This window comes from Scyliorhinus torazame, chromosome 31 (genome assembly GCF_047496885.1).
Source record: "Scyliorhinus torazame isolate Kashiwa2021f chromosome 31, sScyTor2.1, whole genome shotgun sequence".
Taxonomy (NCBI): Eukaryota; Metazoa; Chordata; class Chondrichthyes; order Carcharhiniformes; family Scyliorhinidae; genus Scyliorhinus; species Scyliorhinus torazame.
Genome location: NC_092737.1, coordinates 17,863,057 through 17,886,183, shown reverse-complemented (window position 1 = coordinate 17,886,183; position 23,127 = coordinate 17,863,057). Strand labels below are relative to the sequence as shown.

General features: G+C 49.4%; 1 protein-coding gene across 5 annotated transcripts in view; it reads right to left on the bottom strand.

Moving 5' to 3' along the window:
- The window catches only part of LOC140404728 (GRB10-interacting GYF protein 2-like), a 140,629-nt gene that overhangs the window by 20,681 nt on the left and 96,821 nt on the right, over window positions 1-23,127 (bottom strand). For 3 of the 5 annotated variants that reach the window (XM_072493409.1, XM_072493411.1, XM_072493410.1), the window contains 11 exons: window positions 20,393-20,501; window positions 15,759-15,799; window positions 15,260-15,433; window positions 14,015-14,235; window positions 11,293-11,428; window positions 8,159-8,356; window positions 5,802-5,959; window positions 4,524-4,686; window positions 3,759-3,925; window positions 1,679-1,783; window positions 940-1,037 (listed from right to left, as the gene is read on the bottom strand). In XM_072493409.1, the coding sequence (XP_072349510.1) occupies window positions 940-1,037; window positions 1,679-1,783; window positions 3,759-3,925; window positions 4,524-4,686; window positions 5,802-5,959; window positions 8,159-8,356; window positions 11,293-11,428; window positions 14,015-14,235; window positions 15,260-15,433; window positions 15,759-15,799; window positions 20,393-20,501 (1,570 nt within the window). The remainder of the gene's footprint in view (window positions 1-939; window positions 1,038-1,678; window positions 1,784-3,758; window positions 3,926-4,523; window positions 4,687-5,801; window positions 5,960-8,158; window positions 8,357-11,292; window positions 11,429-14,014; window positions 14,236-15,259; window positions 15,434-15,758; window positions 15,800-20,392; window positions 20,502-23,127) is intronic. The other 2 variants (XM_072493412.1, XM_072493413.1) reach the window with 2 other exon arrangements.

Sequence of the window (23,127 nt, the reverse complement as noted above, 5' to 3'; positions counted from 1 at the left end):
CCCCAACACCACTGCCTACCACTGTTCGTACACATTAAGTAACCGTGTCGACCAATGACTAGATTGGGGAAGGCCAAGAGACTGTGCTAGAGCAGAGGGGAGAGTGCTTCGCAAGGGGTGAGGCGGACCGGTTTGCTCTGTTTAAGCCCATGATGTGCGTTAATCTGAGTTGGTAACAGCAGCCCAGCGTACAATAAAGGAGTTCCCCCCCCCCCCAGTACGAACACCATTCATCATCCTGATCAGCACAAAGGATTCATAGAGGGAAAGGTTGGATTGAAGACTGCGGAGAAGCCATCACGATTCAACGACAGTGGGGTCGCCTGGTGGGCCGCAAAATGGGCAGAACAAGCGCAGCATTTGAAATGGTGCCCCATGCCAGATTCAGCTCCGTATGCTCCACACATTCTGCACTGTACACACAGCTCAGAACCCACAGCAGAGTACCTGCCTCAATTGGGCATTCTTAGGTTGACGTAATATTTTAATGCAAGCGGTTGACATGGCTTGATGCACAACATTGGGGTTGGGCAGTGAGAGAGGGGGAGAGTGAATGGGCAGCAGGGTAGCACAAGTGGATAGCACTGTGGCTTCACAGCGCCAAGGTCCCAGGTTTGATTCCTCGTTGGGTCACTGTCTGTGTAGAGTGTGCACCTTCTCCCCGTGTCTGCGTGGGTTTCCTCCGGGTGCTCCGGTTTCCTCCCACAGTCCAAAGGAGTACAGGTTAGGGTGGATTGGCCATGATAAATTGCCCTTAGTGTCCAAAAAGGTTAGGAGGGGTTATTGGGTTACGGGGATAGGGTGGAAGTGAGAGCTTAAGTGGGTCGGTGCAGACTCGATGGGCCGAATGGCCTCCTTCTGCACTGTATGTTCGAATAAAAGCTATTCTGCCGGTCTGGGAGTGCCTTACAGCCTGTCGCGCCCAGGATAGCTGCTTACCTGTTTATGAGCTGTACAAATTGCTGGTACTGAAGCTGATGGTACAGGGCAGCTGCCAACTCCCGCTGCTTTTTCAGTCTCCCCTGGTCCATATCGCCCTACCAAGACCAAACAAACTCCATTTGAAAAAAATAAAATCCGACATCTCCGCCTTTCGAATCAACATGTGCTCTCTGTAAAACCCAGTTCTGCAAATACTCGTTCACCTTTACATTTAGGCTTTTTTTAAACCACAGGCAAATATTTGTACTGGTTACTCTTGTGAGACACCTGTGAAATGCAGATAGGGAGAGAAAAAAAAATGAAAAAAAAGGCAGACAATATTAAACGCTGAAACTTTTCTTTTTAAAAAAAATTAAAAATGAAGGATTTGATTTGGAACTAATTGGCGAAATGCCCACTTACTGGCCAATCGGGAGTGGTGATGGGTGGGAGTCATCACGTAAGCTCACTTTGTGAGGTGTAATGGGGGGGGGGGGGGGGGGGGGGGGGGGGGAGACAAGGGGAGAGTGCGCGATGGATTGGAGTCGGATGGCCCACCAGAGGCACACGCCTCACCCAGTCGCCAGGCCCTTGCGGGAGCAATTGAAGGGAATTGGTGCGATTTGCGCATCGCGCTCTTCGAGAAAGGAAAAAAAAAAAACCAGGACGCATCTGCGATTTTAGTTTGAGTCTCAGGTTAACACAGCCTGTCACATAACTGACGTCTAATTTTTCACAGCCAACGTGCGCCTCCTACCTGCTGACACAAAGTAGCATTTTCAGCAGGGCTGTGAGGAGACCACAATTCCACTTGTCCGTTCTCTTGGTTGCTTGGTTGGTGGTTTACAGAGTAAGGGACAAGCTGTTAAGAAAGGGAGGATAAGGAACCCCAAAAAAAAAAATTTATTCTCAACTTAACTCCTAATGCAAAGAATGCAACGGTCAAGTGGCAACCTAGAAAACAATCACCTACTCAGAGTGGACGCAATGCGAGGGTGGTTAAATGATGACGATGATGGCGCAGGCTATATGACTGCATTACCCGCACCACTGATCTGGATGGAGGGTTGCCCCATTTCTCCATGGGAGGTGGTTACCATTTGCCACACACTCGCCAAGGAGAGGGGGGGTGGGGGAAGGAGGACGATGAAGGAGGAATAAAATGAGAGGACATCGCATTACAAACTCGCACCCAGCTCAAAAGCACCACCGTACAATCGGGACTACACTTCAAAACAAAACACGTCATTGGCTGTAAAGCATTTTGAGGCGCCCGGTGTCTATGAAAAGTGCTACGTAAATGCAATTCTTTTCCACACAGGGCAGCCAGCAGCTTGAGCGGAGGGTGGGATGCCCGATTCAAAAGAACGAGGGTAGGAGAAAAAGGGGCAGAAGCTCAAAACAAAAATGGCAAGGATTAAGAAGGTCAATTTGCTCACTAACATTTAGCTGGCCATATTACCAAATGATTTTTGAAACATTTACGTTCCAATCCAGCCTTTGACAAGAAGGCTCGAGAACAAGTGGTTCTGAAATCTGACGCCCGCTGTACGCGTATGGCCGTAACTTCAGTATTGAAGCGTAAATTGTGTCCAAACTAGTTCCCCTATCTGAGCCAAGGAGTGGTTCCACAAATTAACAGTACAATTGTTATTAAATGAGAAAGGAACAGCAGAGCCGGCATTACATCGTCCCTTAAATCAGGTCAATGAAACATGCTGACGAGGGAGATTCCTCGCCCACCACCCGCGCCAGAAATTAGCCCCAATCAAATTTGTGGCCATCTCCCCCCCCCCCCCCCTCCACAGACTCTCCATCTCCTGCTCCAGTGGCACTGCAGATTGCAGACCCGCTGTCGGCTCGCTTCCTTTGCTCCTACCCAGGGGGAAACGAGCAATCTCCTCCTTTAACAGAGGGGAAAATGAACATATCTGCATATGCAGCACTGGTGCCATCAAACTAGAAACCATCGCACTCTGGACTCCTGTTTCTGTATTTAAAGGAAGCTTCATTCGCAGCGCGCACAGTGATCGCAGAATTGTAACGGCGCAGGAGGAGGCCATTTGCCCCATCGTGTCTGCACCGCATCTTGCATCAGGGTGCAGAACGCTACAGGGTCAGACACTGAGAGTTCAAGTCCGGATCTTGCATCAGGGTGAAGAACACTACAGGGTCAGACACAGCGAGTTCAAGCCCGGATCTTGCATCAGGCTGCAGAACGCTATAGGGTCAGACACTGCGAGTTCAAGCCCGGATCTTGCATCAGGGTGCAGAACGCTACAGGGTCAGACACTGCGAGTTCAAGCCTGCGCTCTATGCTTCTCTTGATGCCAGCTGCTTCCCGAGGAGACTGCAGTGTCACCTGGGAAATGGTTAGGGGCTGCTGGTCGATTATCATCGCATCTATCCCGATCCCCAGTCCGCAAGCTGGCTGTTCATCACCACAGAATTCAGGAGTTTGGGAGCTCGATTTAAGAATGTCAGCGAGGTGACCTCTGGCCGGCACGACGTCTGCACCCACCGCGAGAGGCATGTGGGCATGAGAAAAGGTAGCAAACGGGTCAGAAAGGGCACATGGAAGGCTTGACTCAATTTAAGACAGCAAAGGAAGCTCTCCTCTCCCTTTAGCTGGGCAACACAGCAACCTTTCTAGAACATGTGTAACGGCAAAACCTACTGTGTGTGCACAAGACATGCAGGGCGCATCAAAAGTAAAGTACAAAAAGTAATGAGCTGCAGACATGTGAATAAGCTCACTGCACCCGTACATTGCCAACAACAGCCCCCACCCCCTACACCCGAGGAGCATCTAAACCTCAAGGTTAATGCTTACTTACCAGTAACGGTGGTGGAGAGGGTCCAGGAGCAAAAGGCACTCTTCCCCACATTTTAATCACATCTCCCAGGGGTTGGAAGCCCTCATCACAGCCTCGCTTGACCAGCAGGGACATGGGGAAATATCCAGCTTGGAACCAGTCGGCCATTTCCTGCGTTGTGAACGGACCTGAGAAAAAGTCAACATGAAGTTGTTCTCTGCTTCCCCGACTGCTTAACTGGTTCTAATGTCAACAGACAACGAAAACCACCCCTGCCCCAAACTCCCTCGAGCCGGCTCTGCCGTTCGGCTGGACCATCATTTCTCTGTACCTAAATTCCATTTACTGGTCCAGTTGCAAGTTCCCCAATACGTACACCTGCCCATCCAAGTCTTGAAAATTTCTCATGGGCGCGCCCCCCAGTGCCAACAGGTTTCTGAGGGTTGGTGGCCGGGGTGAGGGCAGAAAGTGATCCAGATTCCCATGTCCTTGAGGTAAACGGCCAACTGCGCCCACCAGCTCAGTCATTTCACATGCATTGCCCAGGCGCTTTTTTTTTTGTTAAGTGCGACCATGCCGGACTTTCGCTTCCTACCTCGTTCCAAAAGCTTTGTCAAATATGGTGAGACCACGGTCCTGGGTGAGGTGGGTACATGCGGTAAAGGGTGGGTACAATCTGACACTGTGGTCTGTGCAGTTTAGTGCTAAATCAAATGACTCAAAACCACTCGCAGCAGGGACTCCGGTCAAATGCTTCTCCGTCAACCACACATCCGCTCAGCTTACCTTGGATCTCTCCCTGCGGATCCTTGTAGAACCATTTCATGGCTGCCTCGTGTGAGAGGGGTAAGGCAGCAGCAGCTCGGCTCCTCTGATCCTGCATCATCTCCACAAACCGCTCGTCGTCCAGCGAGTTGTCCTGCAGCGACGCCACCATCTTCTCCGCCTCCTGCCGCACAGAAACCATAGGGTGGGGAAAGGAACGCGGCAAGTCACGTCACGGGGGCGCTGGTACTGCCGTACACGGGCCACGTTTTCAGTTTAAAATCAGGGCCCAACTGCCAAGGAGCGAGGGAAATGGGGCGGTGCCCTCGCACATGGGCGCCTACCCTCCCAAGAAAAAGGTCATCAAGTTATGACCCGCGTTGGAGAAGTTTAATAAGCTTCCGGAAAATAAAACGGATAGCAAATGCATCGCATTGTTCTTTGGAAGATCTTGCTGCAATTTGGTGGCTGTGTTTCCAAGATTAAAACCATGACTAAGTTCAAAAATACCCCATTGGCTGTAAAGCGTATTGGGCTGTCGAGTGTTTGTGAAAGGCCCTGTATAAATTGGTGTCTTTCCTTTATCACAAGTTACATTCTTGAGGGTTCATATTTGGGATGCATAATTTTAACATGAAATACCAGCATTTGCTGTCAAGAAAATGTCCACTGGGGTGGGTGGGAGAGGGCAATCTGCATTTTAGCCAGCATTTCCGGCTTCTCCGTTTCAGCAGTTAAGTGCCAGCGACAACAGAGGATCCATGGGAGTTTCATGATAGGGAAATCGGCGCGAACCCCTCACCGATTCCGGCACTGGGGAGGGGCTAGCTCCGGCGCTGCGTGAACTACCCGCGGATCACACAGAAAACGGGCGGAGAATGGCCGAGTCCCGGGCCGCGCAGGGCTGACGGCCTGCTCCAGTCGGGCGGGAAATGATGGAGCCGGCCGTGCTCAAACCCTAACCTGCCCGCCCCAACCCCACAGCCCCCCCCCCACCCAACCCTAGCGGAAGCCCCCCCCCTCCGGCCAGCGGCACAGATTACGGACGAGTGTGGCGGCGCTGGACACCGAGCTGCCAACCGCCTTGCAACTGTGCACAGCGCCCGTCCAGATGATGCCGGTTTAGAGTGGGCGGAGCATCGCAAACCAGGGTCAAACCAGTGCCTGCACCGGATCCAGCGGAGTCCGTACTCCGCCCGATTGCCGAACACGATATCAGGGCTACGGAGAATCCCGCCCCCGATTTCTGCAGGGAAAGGACAATCTGGCAGCGAAAATAAATACCCACACATTCCCTACCTGTTCAAAGCGTTTCATTCCTTCGTCATCGTCATTGTCCACTGGTGCAAATTCAGCAACGTTGCCGGGATAAGGAGGGGAGGAGGAAGGTGAGGAGGATGATAAAGTGGACACTGTTGCTGGACTTAGCTGAGCAGGCTGGCCCACATTCACAACTTCTGCGGAGCAATTTCAAAAAAGAAAGAGAGGCGGGTGATCAGGAGGCACAATGTACAGGTCGATCGAAGGCACACTTCCGAGACTCAGCCTTTTAAATGGGGAGAGGCAGGCAGGCAGCACCCAGGAACACGGACACTGGAGCGGCATCGGCGAAAACAGCGTGCCCAGATTCCCCCCACTCCTCCGCTTTCCCAGACTCTGCAGTTCCATCTTTGAACGATGACTGAATTGAGGTCAGTTAAAGTGTTGGAATGAGACAGCATCCACAAGGGAAAGCACAGACTCTTGGTTGGAACCACTCATCACAAACTGGCCCACACTCAAAATGCCCAAGAGTCTTTTCTAGTTTTCTACCAGTATGTTCCACTTTCACTGACAATTTTCCGGGGCCTTTTTTATCTCAAGGACAACAGCCAGGAGGCTACATAAACACAGGTTCCTTCCTTTCTGTGCCCGCAGAGGTTAGGCAGACGCTGCACTGCAGTACTGAGGGAGTGCTGCATTTCCGGAAGTCAAGAGGTGTCCCCGTGTGAAACATCAGAGCGCTCTATTTTTGAAGGGGAGTTGGAGGTTCTTCCTGTCCCCTGCCCAACATTACTCTCACAAAACACTGCCAAAAGGGTTAACTGGGTCATTTCACTGCTGCTGCGATATGTTACTGGCATTTCTTATTACTTTTCAAAAGTTTTTCATTGGTTTCGTAGTGCTTTGGGACATACAGTATGGGAGGGTGGGGGAAGGGGGCAGAAATCACCAGCTGGAGACCGCCAACAAGGGCTGAGGCACAGTCACACAACCCCCATCCCCCAGGCACTCCCTGGGAATCAGGTAAATGTTTGGGTCGGTTGCGAGGGTTGAATAGCTGTTGCACATTGCCATTGGGACATGCAACGGGCGTTCGCCCAGGGGGCACATCAGGGACAGTCAGTAGGAAGAATTGACATGTGGCAACTTGGGAAGCGAATGCTTTGTCACATGCAGGCTGTTTGCTGCACTCTGCGATCCCTTTAATATTGCTGAGCATCCACACGTTTGAAAGGGAACAGGGTTGCACATAGCCTGTCTGTTGTACACTGCTGTATATAGGTGGCTGAATTTTGAATGGTTATTAACCCTGCGAGCTCCTTCCCCTTGAACTGGATGTCAATTCTTGCACTAAATCGTGGAATCTACCAGAACCAGTTGATAACAGCAAAAATGAAAAATACTATACATGATTAAAACCTTAGGAAAGAAACGGTAGATGCTGAACATGCGCCCCTTAACCTCCTCACTGTCCAAGGGCCCAAACTCTCCTTTCAGCTTAAGCAGCGTTTCAAGTGCACTATAATTTGGTCCACTGCATTTGCTGCTCCGAATGCCGTCTCCTCCACGTTGGGGAGACTAAATACAGACTGGGTGCCCGCTTTGCGGAACACCTTCGCTCCGCCCGCAAGCAGGCCCCAGACCTTCCCGTCGCTCGTCATTTCAACTCAGCATCTGGTTCTCATGCCCATCCTTCGCCTTTTGCAATGCTCCAGTGATGCCCAACGCAAACTGGAAGGACAACACCTTATCTTCCGATTAGGCACGTTATATCCTTCTCGACTCTCAACATCAGGTTCGAGTTCAACAACTTTAAACTGTGAACTTTCCCCCTCCACCGTGACGCCCTTTTGGATTCTTTGCTTCGCCTCAATACAACCCCACCCCTCCCCCATGGGGCCGTGTTTTGCTTCTGATCTTTGTTCGATTAACACATTTTGCTATCTATTATCGCTAATGGTGCTTTTAAGTCCTCAAGACCAGCATTAACATCCCCCTTTTTCTGATTTTCTTTTTCTTTTTGTTTATTTTTAAAATAAATTTAGAGAACCCAATTATTTTTTTTCCAATTAAGGGGCAATTTAGCGTGGCCAACCCACCTACTCTGCACATCTTTAGGTTGTGGGGGTGAGACCCACGCAGACACTGGGAGAATGTGCAAACTCCACAAGGATCGTGACCTGGAGATGGGATCGAACCCGGGTCCTCGGCACCGTGAGGCAGCAATGCTAACCACTGCGCCACCGTGCCTCCCACTTTTTTATTTAATGTACGCAGGTTGAATACTAGTCCACGACTGTGCACTTCCACATCGATTACACAAAGTCTAAAAGTTGCGTATATCGGCTTTACGCTGACTCGGATACCAATTTGTAATCATTAGGTTTCCGTACCATCGGCAGCAGATTTGTTCTGTCCCTGGGCGTCCAATGCAGAATCCGCCACGTCAGGCTCTGCCCTGTGCACAATGGGCTCACACTCTTCAGGCACCGCGAGAAACACCTCCTGGGCCTGAGATTCCGAGGGAGAGGATGACGAACACGATGGAGAGATCTTGCCATTGTACACCTCAGCTGGCAGATCGGTTTGGTCTGTTGCAGAGAAACTGGTTACTCAGGAGTGGCAGGCTTACGGATTAATTACAAGAGCACCATACGTGACAAAACAAAATCACTGCCGTGGGCAGCTCCTCATGTGATAAATGCAGGAATTTCAGACATATTGTGTTGTATGTATCTGGTGCAGTAAGGGTTAAAAGCCTGGGTTACTGTGTATCTGACTGCTGCGGTATTTTTTTTTTTTTAAGTCCTGGTTTAAAAGGCAAGCACTTTGGCTCCAAAGGGGCAAGTAAAGCACCGTATAAGATGAAATCATCATTAATTCCAACCATGTATATTGTTTACCTGAAATTGGGCGAATGGAATTTTGTTTATATAAAAGGATGTTCCCTGGGGTAGTAGATAATTAGAGGCATTGTGTTAAGCTTTAGTAAGATAATGGAGTTGATGGGAGGAGCCAGGGCTGAAGCAGTCAGTTGCTGAGTTTCATTGTTGAGTTCAGTTAAAGATTGGGGTGTGAACAGACCAGCAACGTTACTCAAAACAGTTTAGATGTTTCTTGGGAACAGAACAGCAGTTTCTGAAAAGGCTGGCAGGTTAAACAGTAGTCTGAGGCAGATAAGAATCAGCAAACTGATTTCCTGAAGGATCTCTCTCTCTCTCTCTAATCAGTCTTTTAAAAGGAGCTCTATTCAAGGGTACATCAGCTAACACTGTGTTTGCTAACGGTATTTAAAAGTGGATTTTGACCAGAGATAGGGTTTGCTTGAGTGGAGATAAAAGAGAACAGTTAGGAGTTAGTGTTTCATTGTCATTGTTAAGCATTGTTTAACTGGTATCTGTAAGCTATTTTCTTAAGTTAGTAATACTGTGTGAGTAACAAAGTTTGTTTTAACGTACTTATTCCTTATTTGAGCCTGGAATCTTACAAATTAAATTATTGGGGTTTCTGTCCGGTATCCTAGCAACTGATCAGGCATGGTCCGGGATTGTAATCCTAATCATTAGCCCACTTCATGCAGGAATTAATGAGGGAATACTAATAAGGATGCTGTAACTGGTCTTACCATCTCCCAGCTAAGAATAGGGCTTCACATCACAACTGAATGACCGCTGTTAGAAGATACATGTATGGACACTGGCGGTTAAGACAGCTCAGTTGTTATTCCCTCCACAGTTGGCCTGCCAACAGAGCTCCTACACGTGGTCACTCAGAGAAGGTATGGGCCAAGCGGTCAACCAATTTCCCTCCCCGTCGGATTGCATTTCTACAGTACACTGAAGGTTGGAGAGATTGTGGGTGGAGGTGAGAGGCTGGGGCGTGAAATTGACAGAAATCACAGCAAGAGCAGTTTCATCCTTGCTGTTTGTGGTTTATATAAATGATTTAGATATGGATATAGAAGGGCTGATCAGTAAGTTTGCAGGTGGTATGAAAATTGGTGGGGTGGTAAATAGTGAGGAGGGGAGCCTTCGATTATAGGCGGATATAGACGGGCTGGCCAGTGGCAAATGGAATTCAATCCGGATAAGTGTGAGGTGACAGGGCAGCACGGTGGCGCAGTGGGTTAGCCCTGTTGCCTCACGGCGCCGAGGTCCCAGGTTCGATCCTGGCTCTGGGTCACTGTCCATGTGGAGTTTGCACATTCTCCCCGTGTTTGCGTGGGTTTCACCCCCACAACCCAAAAGATGTGCAGGTTAGGTGGATTGGCGATGCAAAATTGCCCCTTAATTGAAAAAAATGAATTGGGCACTCAAAAAAGTGTGTGGTGATGCACTTGGGCAGGACAAACAATTCAAGAGAATGCAGGATAAACGGCAGCACCCTGGGAAGCACCGAGGATCAGAGGAACCTTGGTGTGCATGTACACCCGCCCCTTAAGCTAGCAGAGCAGGTGGACACAGTGGTTTAAAAGGCATATGGTTTACTAGCCTTCATTAGCCGAGGATTAGAGTTTAAGAGCGGGGAGGTTATGCTGGAACTGTATAAAACGTTGATTAGGCCACAGCTCAGAAATCCACATTATAGGGAGGGATGTGATAGCCACTGGAAAGGGTGTAGAGGAGATTTACCAGCATGATGCCTGGGCTGGAGTGTGTTAGTTATGAAGATTGTTTTCCTTGGAGCGGAGGAGAATGAGGGGGGATGTGATTGAGATGTATAAAATTATGAGGGACACAGAGAGAGTAGACAGGAAGAAACTTTTCCCCTTGGTGGAGGGGTCAATGACCAGGGGGCAGAGATTTAAGGTTAGGGGCAGCAGGTTTAGAGGGGATATGAGGAAAAGCGTTTATCACCCAGAGGGTGGTGGGGGCCTGGAACTCGCTGCCTGAAAGGGTGGTGGAGGCAGAGACCCTCAGAACATTTGAGAAATATTTTGGTGTGCACATGCGATCCCAGGGCAGACACGGCAATGGGCCAAGTGCTGGGAAATGGGATTAGAATGGTTAGGTGGTTGTTTTGACCAGCACAGACGCAATGGGCCGAAGGGCCATTTCTTTGCTATAGGATAACTCTATAAACTGTTCAGCGCCAAGGGAAACAATTCCTTATATGGCCACTCGGTGCCCTCAGCACACTTTATAACTCCAATCGCTTGCACAAATCCATTCATTCTGTCTGCATTACAAACAGATTGGCCACGCATTGCTAGGCATCGTGCTGCTAACTCATGTTCACTCGATCACTGCGGAAGTCTCCCCCATCTACCAGGGTGGCACAGGTGCAAACTCTTGCCCAGGAGGCCTTGATGTCCAGCCACCTTCACTGCTGCCACGGACTTGCCCCTCTCCTGCCCTCTGCTGTCACCTGCCCACGGTCGGGGCTGGGGCGGGGGAGGAGGAGGGTGGGAAACTGCTTTTAAGTACTTGCTGTGAGAAGTCGTCAGGTGCAGCAAAGTCTGGTGAACATGAACAACGCCGACACTAGGTGTCTCATGTAAGGATTACGTATGCATTGGACTGGTTACCTGCATCCTCATTTTCCGTCCTATCAGACTCCTTGTAAAATTCCATATCATATTCATTTTCTGCCCGCTCGTCCAACTCATCCACCCCTCTGAATTCCAGCTCCTGTTCTTCGGGTATGGGTTCCTTGGAACCTTTCTGTTCAACATAGCAAATTAAGAATCAGTTAGGAAAAGCACAGTGCAGGACACTGAATGGATGGTTAGCAGAAAGCTGCAACGTTGACATGGAATAGAATACGCAGCACAGAAACAGGTCATTAGGCCCAATGGGTCTGTGGCGTTTGCACTCCAATGACTATCTGCAACGAGAGAATCTATCCATCTCCCCATCCATTGCTGAATCCCCACTCTCAACAATTCGGGGGAGGGGGGGTTTACCCTTGACCGGAAACTGAACTGGACCCAGCCATATAAATAGTGTGGCTCGAGCAGGTCAGAGGCTGGGAATCCTGCAGAGAGTAACTCACTTCCTGACTTCCCAAAGCCTGTCCGCCATCTACAAGGCACATACACGTTCTTCCCTGGTCTGTGTGGGTTTCCTCCGGGTGCTCAAGTTTCCTCCCACAGTCCAAAGATGTGCAGGTTAGGTGGACTGGCCATGTTAAATTGCCCTTATTGTCCAAAAAGGTTGTTAGGTGGGGTTACTGGGTTACAGGGGTGCTCTTTCCAAGGGTCGGCACAAACCTGATAGGCCGAATGGCTTCTTTCTGCAGTGTAAATTCAATTGTATGAAGTCAAGAGTGTGATGGAATACTCTCCACTTGCCTGGATGAGTGCGGCGCCAACACAAGAATCTCAACATCATCCAGGACAAAGTAGCCCGCTTGATTGCTCCCCCTTCCACCACCTTCAACATTCACCCCCTCCACCACTAACACACAGCGGCAGCCGTGTGTACCATCTACAAGATGCAGCAACTCACCAGGGCACCTTTAACAGCACCTTCCAAAACCAGACGCCTCTGCCACCTAGATGGGAAGGGGAAGCAGGTGCATGGAGAACACCAACAACCTGCAAGTTCCCCTCCAAGTCGCTCACCATCCTGACTTGGAGTTATATTGTTCCTTCATTGTTGCTAAATCCTCCCTAACAGCATGGTGGGTGTGCTTACACCACATGCGACTGCAGCAGCTCATCACCACTTTCTCAAGGGCAATTATGGACAGGCAATAAATGCTGGACAAGCCAGTGATGCCCACATCCCATGAAGAAATTTTAAAAAGCAACCCTCTGGCTCTAATTTTAAGGTCCTGTCTACTTATTCTGGATAACCCCCATCACCTATCACCAAGAATCATAGAATCTACAGTGCAGGGGGCCATTCGGCCCATTGAGTCTGCACCAGCCCTTACAAAGAGCAGCCTACTCAAGCCCACGTATCTACCCGATCCCCGTAACCCCCGCTTAACCTTTTTGGACACTAAGGGGCAATTTATCATGGCCAATCCACCTAACCTGCACGTCTTTGGACTGTGGGAGGAAACCGGAGCACCCGGAGGAAACCCACGCACACACGGGGAGAACGTGCAGACTCCGCACAGACAGTGACCCAGCGGGGAATCGAACCTGGGATCCTGGAGCTGTGAAGCCACGGTGCTAACCACTGTGCTACCGTGCTGCCCTGTTTCTCCCCATTTACCCCATCAAATCCTTTTACCACCAGAAACGCCTCATTTACCTCATCGCTGCATCTCCTCAACGCAGTGGAATACAAATGCAACCAATCTTTCAAATTAAACATTTTTTTGCCCTGTTATGGCAAATTCTGATCCGCCCCCACCACAGACCAAAAATTTTCCAATTTGATTCACGCACTGCACAGAATTATTCTGCCCATCGTGTCTGCACCGGCTCTCTGAATAAGCATGACATAGTGCAGATCTCTTTCCCTTTCCCCCTACAGCCCTGTGCATTAATAATTTCCAGATGCCCTCTTGAATGCCTCAGTGGTAACCTGCCTCCACCACACTTCCAGGCAGTGCCATCCCGACCTCGATCGCTCGGTGTGCGGGCAAAAAAAAACCTCACGTCCTAGTTGCTTCCTTTGCAAACCACTTTTGAGTCTGTGGCCTCTCGGGTTTCAGCTCCAGGAGTGGAGATGCAATTAACTTTCTTTTAAAACTTAAGAGTACCCAATTCACTTTTTCCCAATTAAGGGGCAATTTAGCGTGGCCAATCCACCCACCCTGCACATCTTTGGGTTGTGGGGGCGAAACCCACACAAACACGGGGAGAATGTGCAAACTCCACACGGACAGTGACCCAGAGCCGGGATCGAACCCGGGTCCTCGGCGCCGTGAGGCAGCACTGCTAACCACTGTGCCACCGTGCTGCCCCGAGATGCAATTAACAAGATACAATTAATCCTGGGCTGCAGGAGTAGGGGAGGTTAAAGGCCCTCAAGTTAACCAGGCCTCGTGTTTGCACTGGCAAAGAGGCCCTGTCGAGGGAAAGACTTGGCTCAACTGCAAAACCTGTCCTTGAATTACCAGTCAACTCTCATTATTCAGGATCAACACAGGCAAAGGCACGAGTAGCAGCTGCATGTCCATACTCTAGCAGGAGTTTACACCTCCAGAAAAGGAGAGGGGAGGGGGAGAAGCTGGTGAAGAATCACGTCAAGTGCCGGTCGGGTTGCGGAAACAGAATTTCTACAACGCATACCCAGAACCACATCCGCAAACCTCTGCCCACCCCGCTCGAGGGACCAAACGTTCGGCACCTTTAGTGACATGAAAGCTCCCGATGAATCAAACGTCCCCATTTCCTCTTCTGCGTCTTCCAGGCACCATTCGGGTAAATTGTCCTTCTCGTCCTCGTAGCTTCCGCTGCCCGTCCTGCCCCGCCTGTACGTACGCTCGTCGTCTCGCTCCCGGAAATCAAAGTCAAACCTGCGCCGCCGCTGGTCGGGGTGGTCCCTCCAGCCTGCGGAGCGAGGACCATCTGCAATAATGGTTTGGGGGAAGGGCGGGGTGTAGACCAGAGGAAAACAACCATCAGGGACCATGACAACCATGTAAAAAGAGATTTTAAAAAAGGACACCCAGAGTCGGTTTCTGGCACTGCCACAGCAGGCATAGCGGAATTAGATGTAGAGCAAATCCCGGGGAAGGTACAGCTCAGGTTATATAAAGATTTAAAAGCTTATTTTACCCCCGCACCTCAATCAGAATGCCCTACTGCGCCAGCAAGATATCTTCCCACACCAGCCGTGCAGTAACATGGAAGTAACATTAATTAATTGACAGTACTGGATTGGGATTGCCCAAGCTGGTTTCAATTTCGGACTTGATCAAAATGAAGGGAGGGGACTTCCCTCATCAAGTCAACTTTCTTTGACAGCGCCTTCCAAACTCGCAGCCTCTACCACGAAGAACGACAAGGGCAGCATCTGCGTGGGAACACCACCACCTGCAAGCATCCCTCCCAGGTCACGCACCATCCTGACTGGGAACCATAATCGCCATTCACTGTGGCTGGGTCAAAATCCTGGCACTTTCTTCCTGACAGCACTCTGGGCGTTCCTACATGACGAGGACTGCAGTCGTCCACCACCTTCTCAAGGGGCAATTAGGGATGGGCAATAAATGTCAGCCTTGCCAACAACACTCGCATCCTCCAAACAATAAAAACCCAAATGAATCTGACTAAAACTCCAAGTTACATATGCCACTGTTCCCTCAATTATTTTGAAGTCCGTTTTAGCAACAACTCCTTCACAACTTCAGCCGTGTGCCTATTTTTCCCCCCTCAGCAGTATTATGCGCGTCCTCTAGACTGCCTTTAGGGAGGTTAATGGGCAGATGCTTTTACTCTTCCCTTACCCTGAACCTATGATAACTTCACTGTCCTCTGTCCATCCCCCCCGTGCTTCTTGCTGCAATTCCCTCGCTATTGCTATGTGGGGCACCGTGGAAAGTCAACGGGAAAGCCTGGCAGAAGTCGGAAACGGGCTTTCCGACATTACCTGGACTCGGGGGCCGCCACCGGTCGCCCTCTCTCCGCACGCCAGCTGTCCTCCAGCCTCCGTCCTCCTCTTCGCCGTTTTGTTCCTCTCTGATGGCTCGCCAGTTCTCGCTGTCGGAACGTGCAAAGTCCTGCTTGCGTGACGTGGGAGGTACTTCCTCAAACCCTACCCGTACTTAAAGGAAGGAGGAGGAGAAAGGGAGGAGGAGAGGAGGAGGAAGAAGTGACGTTGGGAGCGGGGGGGGGGGGGGGGGAAGAGAGAAAATGATAAAGTCAGAATTTGAACTGTTGGAAGTGCCCGCATTTTAATTTTAACTTATGACTGAAATTATGTGGACGTCATCTACAGAAGACACTGAAATTACTTCTGAAAACCAGGTTCCCCAATGACTGATGGACAAGTAAAATTTCCCATTAGCTCCTAATTATTTTGTTTTAATCGCTATGGGGCCAAGAGAGAATTACATTTTAATAACTTTCCCTGATGGTTTAAACCATACCTCCATCTCTACGTCCTGGCTTCTCAAATCTTCTGTCGCCCCTGTGGTAAACAAAAAGATCGAGAGTTGGAAAACAAGCCAAAGCAAAGGTGTACCGAGGGGAAATAAATCGAAAGAACAATCTTGCTGCTTGCAGTTACTCCCAGTTGGTCATACAAAGAGAAATTCTGGAGCAACCAAGTGTATTCCGGATCTCTCAAAATGGGCAGTGACAAGACAATATTTCACAACCTATTGAGTCAGAGTCACTTATAGAGAGCGCCATGGCACAGACCTGGCCCATTGGGACCAGCCCAGAATCTACTGCACCCACGATATCTGCGAGAGATCTATCTATCCACTTCATCCCATACAAAGATATGTAGAGGGACAGGTAGTGTTGAGGAAGCAGGGAGGCTGCTGAAGGACTTGGACACGCTAGGAGAGTGGGCAAAGAAGTGGCAGATGGAATACAATGGGGAAAAGTGTGAGGTTATGCACTTTGGTATGAAGAATAGAGGCTCGGACTACTTTCTAAATGGGAAACGGCTTCGGAAATCAGAAGCACGAGGGGCTTAGGAGTCCTAGTTCAAGATTCTCTTAAGGTTAACGTGCAGGTTAGCATTCATGTTGAGCAGGCTAGAACAGAAGACCAGGGATGTACTTCTGAGGCTGTATAAGGCTCTGGTCAGACCCCATTTGGAGTATGTGAGCAGTTCTGGGCTCCGCATCTAAGGAAGGATGTGCTGGGGCCTTGGAGAGGGTCCAGAGGATGTTCACAAGAATGATCCCCGGAATGAAGAGCTTGTCGTATGAGGAGCGGTTGAGGACTCTGCGTCTGTACTCATTGGAGTTTAGAAGGACGAGGGGGGGGATCTTATTGAAACTTACAGGTACTGCGAGGCCTGGATAGAGTGGACGTGGAGGGGATGTTTCCACTTGTAGGAAAAACTAGAACCAGAGGGCATGTCTCAGACTGAAGGGACGATCCTTTAAAACTGAGATGAGGAGGAATTTCTTCAGCCAGAGGGTGGTGAAGCTGTGGAACTCTTTGCCGCAGAAGGCTGTGGAGGCCAAATCACTGAGTGTCTTTAAGACAGAGATAGATAGGTTCTTGATTAACAAGGGGATCAGGGGTTATGGGGAGAAGGCAGGAGAATGGGGATGAGAAAATATCAGCCATGATTGAATGGCGGAGCAGACTTGATGGGCCGAGTGGCCTAATTCTGCTCCTATGTCTGATGATTGAATGGCAGAGCAGACTCAAAGGGCTGAATTGGCTATTTCTGCTCCTAATTCCTATGTTCCTAACAGTACCTCAGCAAACATTATTTAAAAATCCAGTGGACCGTAGAATGCTTTATTAAATATTCTTCCTGGTCTTAGTTTCCTGCTCGAACTAAGGCAGTGACCAATCCCCGGTGTATTTCATGCACAGCAATCAAGTTTCCCCCAGCTTGTACATTCTTCACTGGCCACTTAGACAATCGACCTCAGCACCATGTTGGGCATCTCAGCCCAACTCTGCCCCAGCTCGACGTGCACGTATACACACACACTGAGCAGAAACCAAGGAGCTAACCATGATGGTTCAAATATGCTTCACTTTCGCAAATTCAGCCAAGAGCAAAGAGAGAACCCGCCCACAACTGTCATGGAGAATCTACGCAGGGAACGGCTTTGCACGTTCTGATAGTCGCAATCCATTATTCCAAAGAAAGAGTGCCTCACAGCGATTTGCAACTGTTCTTTCATCCCAAGCACCCTAGATTGATCACGTCATACAGGGAAGAACAAAAATACCACCGTCGCCAACCTCGCGCGTTTCCAACTCGCGTTCAAGGGCAATCTCAAACCAGCTCGAACTGGACCACAGCTCCACAAGTTCCCAGGTAACTGGCAGCTTTAAACAGATTTAAACTGGTGACAGTGGTACAGCACGCATCTGAGCAGCAGTGCTCGCACAATCATTTTCATCCTTCACTCTTCTGCTTACTGATCTACGTTGGCTCCTGAACTAGGGTTACCCCTGAGGGGAGGGGAGCTATGGTGACTTTAAATACAGACCTGGGAGAGCTTTATTTTTGATCATTCTACCCGACTTCTGGGAGCTGTGCAATAGCCAGATAACCCAAATGGTTTTCATTCTCTGGCGCCAATCCCCCTCAGCTCGGGTACAAAGGCTCTAAGCAGCGTTGGGAAGTTGACTGTGACCCAATAAACCAACTGTCTACTTTCGTCACAACTGCTGAAAAGTCACTAGGCAGAGCTGCAGAAATTAGCATGGTGCTGCCCCTGAGGAAAACAGACACTGCATCAATGTAAAGAAGGGGTTCTACCTTGCAAAGGCACGCAAAACATTCAAACAGTGGGCTGTGCTTTTTGTTCATTCTCTCGAGGGGTGCAAGAGACGCTGGCTAGGCCAGAACTTATTGGCCCTCCCTAAGGTGAGCCACCTTCTTAAACTGCTGCAGTCCATGTGCCGTAGGTAGACCCACAATTCTGCTCAGAGGGGACTTGCAGGATTTTGACACTGAAGGATGGGTTGATATATTTCGAAGTCAGGATAGTTCTGGGCCACAAGTCTCCAGTACCGCAGCTGGGAATATTGCCAGAGTACATAGCTTTCACTGCATTCAGGGTCTGTGCCACAAGTCATGTCTTGATATCAAGAAGTGAGTCAAACTGGCATCTCTGATGCTAGGGACCTCACCAAAGTTGATCATCCACTCTCGATTGGCACTCCATCCACTCCTTCCAGCACAGTGATAGCAGTGTGTACCATCGACAAGATGGTACTGCTGGAACTCACCCCAAGGTTCCTTCAACGGTGCCTTCCAAACCCATGATCTCTAACGCCTATGACAAGGGAAGGAGATGCATGGGAACACCACCACCCAAGCTCCCCTGCTGGTACACCCTCCCTAACCACGCTGTGGGTGTACCTACAGGCTCAAGTCTACGGCTTACCACCACCTTCTCGGTGGGCAATTACGAATGGACAATAAATGTTGGACCAGCCAACAATGCCCACATCCTGCGAACAAATAAAACCACAACACTTTGGGCTGAAATGCTTCAGCCTTGTATTTCGCACTGAAGTGCTGGCTCACCCTTCATTGAGGGATGTTTGTGGAGCCTCCTCCAGTTAGTTAAGAACAAAGAAGAAGAACAAAGAAAAATTACAGCACAGGAACAGGCCCTTCGGCCCTCCAAGCCTGCGCCGATCCAGATCCTGTATCTAAAACTGTCGCCTATTTTCTAAGGATCTGTACCCCTCTGCTCCCTGCCCATTCATGTATCTGTCTAGATGCATCTTAAATTACGCTATCGTATTGTGTTGATTAATTGTCCACCACCATTCACGACTGGTTAGCTCATTTGGGCCACCACACCAGCAGTACAATTGCACTTGACCTCTGTTGCCTGGAAGGTGGGGGAGAATAACTAGCATGCTCCCTGCTTCTTCCATGGATGCTGGAAAGCATGTGGCAGTCAATTGACGAGGGCCTATAGCTGACCAAAACTTAATTAAGTCTCGGGCACGGAGTACGGCATTTATGTTGGTCGAGTGCTGGAGGTCCACTCGGAACCATAAAAGGACACAAGAACTAGTAGCAGGAGTAGGCCATTCAGCCCCTCGAGCCAGCTCCGCCATTCAATACGATCATGGCTGATTTCATCGTCTTTAGCACATCTCAAATTTTATCTCCTCATACTTTTAGACTCCAGCGAGTATAGGCCTAAACTGCTCAATCTCACTCTCCATGAGGCAAGTCCTTAATCGCTGGAATCAATCTAGTGAACCGTCTCTGAACCGCCTCTAATGCGTTTACCATCCTTCCTCAAGTAAGCGGACCAAGATTGTGCACAGCCCAGATGCCAATCCCCAGTACAGTTGCAACAGCACTTTCCCACTTGTACATTCTATTCCATTAGCAACGAAATGCCAAAATTCCATTTGCCTCCCTCATTACCTGCTGCACCTGCATATCCCAAGGGCCAGAAATCTAAAGAGAGGGACATAGAATGGATTTAATTTCTGTGCAGTTATTTTACTTTGTACCCGAACCAATTTCATCACGTGCCATGGAGATTTTCGAGATTATGTCAAATACATCGCCATCTGAAATAATCAAAGGTATCAGATTCCACTTCCACATACGGAAATCCCACGAAGCAGCAGCCTTGCAGGCAGAATCAGATATCGTAGCTGATATGCAGACAGAGAACCCGGCTGCGTCTTCAAAATGTCTTCAATGTTAGAGTCAAGAGTTTTACAGGCACAAAGAGGCCCTTCAGCCTATCGTGTTCGTGCCAGCTTATGCAAATTCAACTAAGGAATAAGCCATGTGATCGTCCATGCGTTCATACTCAAAACTAACCAAGGCAGACTGTTCTATTATCATAATTACTAATTTTGCTGCAACCCCTTGATACCGCGTCCAAGAAGCTGGAGGCTGCAGGAAGGATTCGGATTAAATACCATGGTATTTGAAAGGCATCATTTTAAACAATTTTCCAATCTTAGTGGGCTGGCTAAAGGACACCCGAGAACGCAGAGGACAATCTCCCACCCTCTAAAAACCGTGAGCCATACTCTTAGCGTCTCCCAGGCCCCTGGAAAACTGCCCACAGCATCTGCCGAAACCTACCTTTCCTCCCAGCTTTGACTCCTCAGCATTTCGCGTGCACCACGGCCAAACCCCCCTTCAGCGTCTTCAAAACTTCTTTGGTAGTAACCGCTTTCCCCTCGTCCGCGACCTGTGGAAAAGAGTTCTGTTAAGAGTGTGCAGGAGCGCGAGATAACGAGATCCATCACAAAATAACTCGCTGCATCTGACAAGAGGCGTTCATAGGAGGTCTAGATGGACTAGGTGGAGAGAAACTACTCTCCTTGGCAAAGGAGTTGACAACCAGGGGATGCAGATTTGAAGGTGACCATCAGGGCGGCACCACGGTTAGCACCGCTGCCTCCCAGCGCTAGGGACCCGAGTTTGATTCCAGCCTTCGTGGAGTTTGCACTTTCTCCCGTGTCTGCGTGGGTTTCCTCCGGGTGCTCCGGTTTCCTCCCACAGTCCAAAGATGTGGTTATGTGGATTGGCCATGATAAATTGCCCCTTCGTGTCCAGGGATGAGTAGGTTAGGTTACGGGGCTATTGGGTAGGGTGAAGTGGACTTGAGTGAAGTGTTCTTTCAGAGGGTCGGTGCAGACTCGATGGGCCGAATGGTCTCCTTCTGCACTGCAGGGATTCTATGATTCTATTCTGAGAACCAAAGGCGACATGAGGAAAAATAATTATTTTAACGCAAAGAATGGCTTTTTCTTTTACTTCGCTCATGGGATGCAGGCGTTGTTTGGCTGGGCCAGCATTTATTGCCCATCCCCGAGGGCATTTAACAGTCAACCGCATTGCTGTGGATCTGGTGTTACATATAGGCCAGACCGGGTAAGAATGGCAGATTTCCTTCCCAAAGGACATTAGTAAACCAGATGGGTTTCTACGAGAATGGACAATGGTTTCATGGGTCATCGACAGACTTTGAATTCCAGGTTATTATTGTTAATTGAATTGACATTTCACCATCGGCCCTGGCGGGATTAGAATCCAGAATGCACTGCCGGAGTGTGGGGTAAAGGCAGATTGAATCATGGCTTTTGAAACGGAGTCAGATAAGCAGCTGTAGGTAATAAACCTGCAGTGTTACGTGGAAAGGGCGGGGGAGTGGTCTTAGGGGGCAATGCAGAAGGGCTGAATGGCCTCCTTCCATGTTGCAACCATTCCATCTCGTTGTTGAAAATACAAAACCTGGTAGGCGACTTCAATGCAGGACTGAAATAATGTGACCAGTCTGCAATACCTTCCTCCGGTATAGCAACAAATAGATGGAGAACGATTGCTCGTGAGACTGTTACAGATACGAAGTCACACAGAACAGCAAATCCGGAGTTTACAGACACAAGGAATTTCAGCCAGGGTTCTCACTCCTGATCACTGTGCAGCAATTGCTGCTGAACTGCGTGCATCTTTGCAAGATGGGCAGCACAAGTGGATAGCACTGTGGCTTCACAGCACCAGGGTCCCAGGTTCGATTCCCCGCTGGGTCACTGTCTGTGCGGAGTCTGCACGTTCTCCCCGTGTGTGCGTGGGTTTCCTCCGGGGGCTCCGGTTTCCTCCCATTGTCCAAAGATGTGCAAGTTAGGTGGATTGACCATGATAAATTACCCTTAGTGACTAAAAAGGTTAGGAGGGGTTGTTGGGTTACGGGGATAGGGTGGAAGTGAGGGCTTAAGTGGGTCGGTGCAGACTCGATGGGCCGAATGGCCTCCTTCTGCACTGTATGTTCAATGTTGACAGGATTGTATTTGGCAGCGGCACTTCCAGATGGACTTGCCTGCTGAATAACTCAAGAATGGCTGCATAGATGAGGTTAACAGGAGTGAAAGGACTCAGGTCCACACTATTCACATTTCAAAGCAATTCATGGTCAATAAATAATTATTTTTTCTCACAAGAGTACATAGAAAGAGGATGCCATTTCGTCGAGCGCCTGTTTACTCATTCAATGAGACTACAGCTAAGCCATGACCAAATACCATACTCCCATATCCCGTAATATACATGGTTAACAAAGGTTTATCATGCTCAGAATTAAAATGAAGTGATCTAGCATTAACTGCCATTACCAACAAAAGCTCCAAACTTCTCCCATCCAGTGTGTGTAGAACTGCTTCCTAATTTCACCCTCAGAAGCTCTCATTCTGGGGCAGTCCGTGACACAGTGGTTAGCACTGGGGCTGCAGCGCTGAGGACCCGGGCTCGAATCCCGGCTCTGGGTCACTCTCCGTGTGGAGTTTGCACATTCTCCCCGTGTCTGCATGGGTTTCACCCCCACAACCCAAAGATGTGCAGGTTAGGTGGATTGGCCAAGCTAAATTGCCCCTTAATTGGAGAAAAAATAATTGGGTTCTCAAAAAAAAAAACTCATTCTTAAACCATGTTGCCCAGCCCGAGGACTCCCCAACCAGAGAAAGGTTTCTCTCCATCAATCCTATCTGTTCCCCTGAATATCATGTAAACTTTGATCAAATCACACCTAAACCGTGTAAATTTCAGGAAATATAATTCTAGTTTGTGCGATTCGTCCTTATAATTTAACCGTTGGGGGCTTAAGTATCATTGGACAGCACGGTGGCACAGTGGTTAGCACAGTAGCTTCACAGCTGCAAGGTCCCAGGTTCGATTCCCGGCATGGGTCACTGTTTGTGCGGAGTCTGCACGTTCTCCCCTTGTCTGCGTGGGTTTCTTCCGGGTGCTCCGGTTTCCTCCCACAGTCCAAAGAAGTGCGGATTAGGTGGATTGGCCATGCTAAATTGCCCATAGTGTAC